This window comes from Oncorhynchus masou, unplaced genomic scaffold (assembly GCF_036934945.1).
Source record: "Oncorhynchus masou masou isolate Uvic2021 unplaced genomic scaffold, UVic_Omas_1.1 unplaced_scaffold_567, whole genome shotgun sequence".
NCBI lineage: Eukaryota > Metazoa > Chordata > Actinopteri > Salmoniformes > Salmonidae > Oncorhynchus > Oncorhynchus masou.
In genome coordinates, this window is record NW_027012089.1 from 65,998 (window position 1) to 70,691 (window position 4,694).

Genomic DNA, 4,694 nt, shown 5'->3' on the forward strand with positions numbered 1-4,694 from the left:
TAACTCCCTGTAACTGTGAAATATTAGACAATTTACCCAGAGTACACCCCCCTAATGATGTTCATCTACATGAGATAAATTCACTCATGTCAACATGACTCTAGTTCACACACAAAATAAACAACATTTCAGACAAATTAAACAAGTCTTGATAGCACTGTTTACTAATGGGGAATGCAGTCAGAGGCTATAAAGGTGCTGCAGATGACAGTCCCTCCCCAGTTCTCTCTTTGCTGAAGCCATGAGTGCAACGTTTCAGTGCCCAACAGGTCGTAGATCTGATGTATTCAGATGTCCAGGAGGAACAATGATTTAGAAGAGGAGGAGGTATCTGAAGAAGAGGACGGTGAAGAATTACAACCCAGAGCATGATGCATCATCTTCAGATGAAGAAGAAATCCCCGAAGATTGAAAGAGAAGGCATTTTTGTCAAAGAAAAGCAAAATAACATGTTCCTTGTCACAACATGACGACCAGGGCAGGATGGCAGCACAACATGTCATAAGGATGACCCCCATGACCCCCAAGACATGCAGTTGTCCATGCCCAGGATGGCGCCTCAACATTCTACATGTTCATCACACCAGCCGTTGAAAAAATCAAAATCAAGTTGGAGGATTTCTGTAAATATGGAGACAACTAGAAAAGGATGGATGAGATTGACCTGCGTGCCTACATAGGGCTGTTAATTAATCTTGGCGGGTGTGTATAGGTCCCGAGGCGAGGCTACATGTAGTCTCTGATATTCAGAGAGTGGAAGGGTGATTTTTTCCGTGCCATGATGCCACCGAAAGACTTTCACATTTTCTCAAGATTGCTACAATTTGATAACAGTGAGACAAGTGCTGCAAGACAAACTGGCGGCCATAAGAGAGGTCTGGGAGAAGTGGGTGGAGCCATAAGGGAGTTCTGGGAGAAGTGGGTGGAGCCATAAGAGAGGTCTGGGAGAAGTGGGTGGAGCATCTGCCATACCTCTACAACCCCGGGCCTGAAGTAACAGTGGATGAGCAACTGGTTCCATTTAGAGGTACATTTTAATCTTCCTATATGTAATGCAAGTGATTTTCACTGTTAATTTTATTATGTATTGCTGTAATATCATTGATTTATGTGATTGTTTTCTGTGACACTGATACGAACTACTGATAGTAATCTCTTTTGCCAAACGGTTGATGTCCTTTCCGACAGTATATGTCCAGCCAGCCAGCAAAGTGTGGCATCAAGATATTAGGTGGCCTGTGACGCACAATCCAGCTATGCCTGGAAGATACAAGTCTACACTGGGAAGCCGACTAGTGGAGGCCCGGGAAATAACCAGGGGATACGGGTTGTGCTTGATGTGACAGATGGACTGAGTGGGTACAATGTCACGTGCGACCAATTCTTCACCTTTTATGAACTCAGCCAGCAGCTCCTGAAGAGGAAGATCAACATGGCTGCAACCATTCCTCGTAACAAGGGCGAGAGAGTCCTTCTCATCAAAGTTTTCCTTCACCCCCACCATCACTCGAGTTTCTTACCTCCCAAAGAGGAACAAGAATGTGGTCCTCCTGAGGACACTGCACAAAACGTCTGATATCAGCGATCGTGAGGACAGGAAACCAGCCATCATCCTGGACTACAACCACAACAAAAGAGGTGTGGACAACCTGGACAAGGTGATTGGAACTTACAGCTTCAGGAGGATGACTGCCCGCTGGCCCCTGGTCATCGTCCATAAGATCATTGATGTGTCCTCATACAATGCCTTCGTGATATGGAACAAGATCAACCCTACCTGGATGCCTGATAAGTGGAACAAGAGGTAGGGTGTTCCTGGAGCAGCTGGGAAAGGCACTTGTAACCTCAAACATTCAAAGAAGGGAGAGCCTTCCCCACCCAGCAGCCTCTGCAGCGCTTGTGAAAGCTGTTCAGGGAGCTGAATCTTGTCCTGATCCACCTGAGGCTGCAGCTGGGGCAGGCAAGAGGAGGAGATGCCAATTCTGCCCCCCAAAGAATGACTGTAAAACAAATACTATGTGTTTCAAATGTGAGAAATACATCTGCACAGTCCATGCACACACGCTTTCATACTGTCCTACAGGTGCAACATATAGCCCAGCAAAATTTAGAGTGGTATAGCTATATTTAGTGTAGTCTAGCTATAGTAAGAGTAATCTAGCTGTCACGCCCTGGTCGAGGTATTTTGTGTTTATCTTCATTTATTTGGTCAGGCCAGGGTGTGGCATGGAGTTTTTGTATGTGGTGTGCTGGTATTGGGTTTGTTGCTTAGTGGGGTGTTCTAGTTAAGTCTATGGCTGTCTGAAGTGGTTCTCAATCAGAGGCAGGTGTTTATCATTGTCTCTGATTGGGAACCATATTTAGGCAGACATATTCTTTGTGTGTTTCGTGGGTGATTGTCCTTAGTGTCCTTGTTCCTGTGTCTGTGTTGGTTTACACTAGTATAGGCTGTTTCGGTTTTTGTTACGTTCTTTGTTTTGTAGTGTTTGTATTTAGATTCGTGTTACGTTTTGTTCATTAAACATGGATCGCAATCTACACGCTGCATTTTGGTCCGACTCTCTTTCACCTCATGAAAACCGTTACAGAATCACCCACCACAAACGGACCAAGCAGCGTGTCAACAGGCAGGAGCCACAGGAGAAACAGCAAAGGCAGGAGCAGTGTAAAAAGGACTTTTGGACTTGGGAGGAAATCCTCGACGGGAGAGGACCCTGGAATAACCAGGGGAGTGTAGCCGCCCCAAGGAGCAACAAAAGGAGGTATCGACATGGGAGGAGGAATTATTCGGAGAAGGACCTTGGGATCAGCCTGGAGAATATCGCCGCCCGAAAGAAGAACTAGAGGCGGAGAGAGCTGAGAGGCGCAGGTATGAGGAGGCAGCGCGGCGACGCGGTTGGAAGCCCGGGAGTCAGCCCCAAAAATTTCTTGGGAGGGGGTCACAGGGAGTATGGCGATGCTAGGTAGGATACCTGCGCCAACTTCCTGTGGTTACCGGGGGGCTAGAGAGACCGGGCAGGCACCGTGTTATGCTGTGGTGCGCACAGTGTCTCCAGTGCGGGTGCATAGCCCGGTGCATTCTATTCCAGCTCCGCGTATCGGCCGGGCTAGATTGAGCGTCGAGCCAAATGCCATGAAGCCGGCTCTACGCATCTGGTCCCCAGTGCATCTCCTTGGGCCGGCTTACATGTCACCAGCCTTACGCTCGGTGTCCCCGGTTCGCCTGCATAACCCAGTGCGGGCTATTCCACCTTGCCGCACTGGCAGAGCGACCGGGAGTATTCAACCAGGTAAGGTTGGGCAGGCTCGGTGCTCAAGAGCTCCAGTGCGCCTGCACGGTCCGGTCTACCCAGTACCACCTCCACACCCCAGCCCTCCGGTGGCAGCTCCCCGCACCAGGCTTCCTGTGCGTGTCCTCGGCCCAGTACCACCAGTGCCAGCACACGCATCAGACCTACTGTGCGCCTCGCCTCTGCTGCGCTGCTGGAGTCTCCCGCCTGTTCAGCGCAGCCAGAGCCTTCCTCCTCTCCTGCGCTGCTGGAGTCTCCCGCCTGTTCAGCGCAGCTAGAGCCTTCCTCCTCTCCTGCGCTGCTGGAGTCTCCTGCCAGTTTAGCGCAGCCCGAGCTGTCAGTCTGCATGGAGCAACCGGAGCTGCCAGTCTGCAAGGAGCTGCTAGTCTGCAAGGAGCTGCCAGTCTGCAAGGCGCTGCCAGTCTGCAAGGCACTGCCAGAGGTGCTAGTCTACAAGAAGCCGCCAGAGCTGCCAATCTGCATGGAGCAGCCAGAGCAGCCAGTCAGCATGGAGCAGGCAGAGCAGCCAGTCAGCATGGAGCAGCCAGAGCCGCCAGTCAGCATGAAGCAGCCAGAGCTGCCAGTCAGCGTGGAGCAGCCAGAGCCGTCAGTCTGCCAGTATCTGCCAGTCAGCCAGACTCTTCCAGATCTGCCAGTCAGCCAGGCTCTTCCTGATCTGCTAGTCAACCAGACTCTTCCAGATCTGCTAGTCAACCAAACTCTTCCAGATCTGCCAGTCAACCAGACTCTTCCAGATCTGCCAGTCAACCAGACTCTTCCAGAACCACCAGTCAGCCAGGATCTGCCAGAACTGCCAGCCAACCAGGAACTGCTGGATTCAACTACCTGGCTGAGCTTCCTCTCAGTGCTGGGCTTCCTCTCAGTGCTGGGCTTCCTCTCAGTCCTGAGCTTCCCCTCAGTGCTGAGCTTCCCCTCAGTGCTGAGCTTCCCCTCAGTGCTGAGCTTCCCCTCCGTGCTGAGCTGCCCCTCAGTGCTGAGCTGCCCTTCAGTCCCGAGCTGCCCCTCAGTCCCGATCTGCTCCTCAGTCCAGTGGGGTTCTGGGTGAGGACTACTAGGCCATGGTCGGCGGCGAGGGTGGACTATCCAAGGACGCGAGGAAGAGGGACTAAGACGGTGATTGAGTGGGGTCCACGTCCCGCGCCGGAGCCTCCACCATGGACAGACGCCCACCCGGACCCTCCCTATTGTTTTGAGGTGCGCCCGGGAGTCCGCACCTTAGGGGGGGGGGGGTTATGTCACGCCCTGGTCGAGGTATTTTGTGTTTATCTTCATTTATTTGGTCAGGCCAGGGTGTGGCATGGGGTTTTTGTATGTGGTGTGTTGGTATTGGGTTTGTAGCTTAGTGGGGTGTTCTAGTTAAGTCTATGGCTGTCTGAAGTGGTT

The 4,694-nt window shown here is 51.6% G+C and overlaps 1 protein-coding gene across 1 annotated transcript; it reads left to right on the forward strand.

The window, feature by feature from the left end:
* Positions 1–291: 291 nt before the first annotated feature.
* On the forward strand, positions 292–1,808 carry LOC135536183 (piggyBac transposable element-derived protein 4-like). The gene is given in 5 exon segments (XM_064962562.1): positions 292–346; positions 872–1,030; positions 1,172–1,224; positions 1,226–1,355; positions 1,423–1,808. Coding segments are annotated over 5 exon segments (783 nt in total).
* Positions 1,809–4,694: the final 2,886 nt, after the last annotated feature.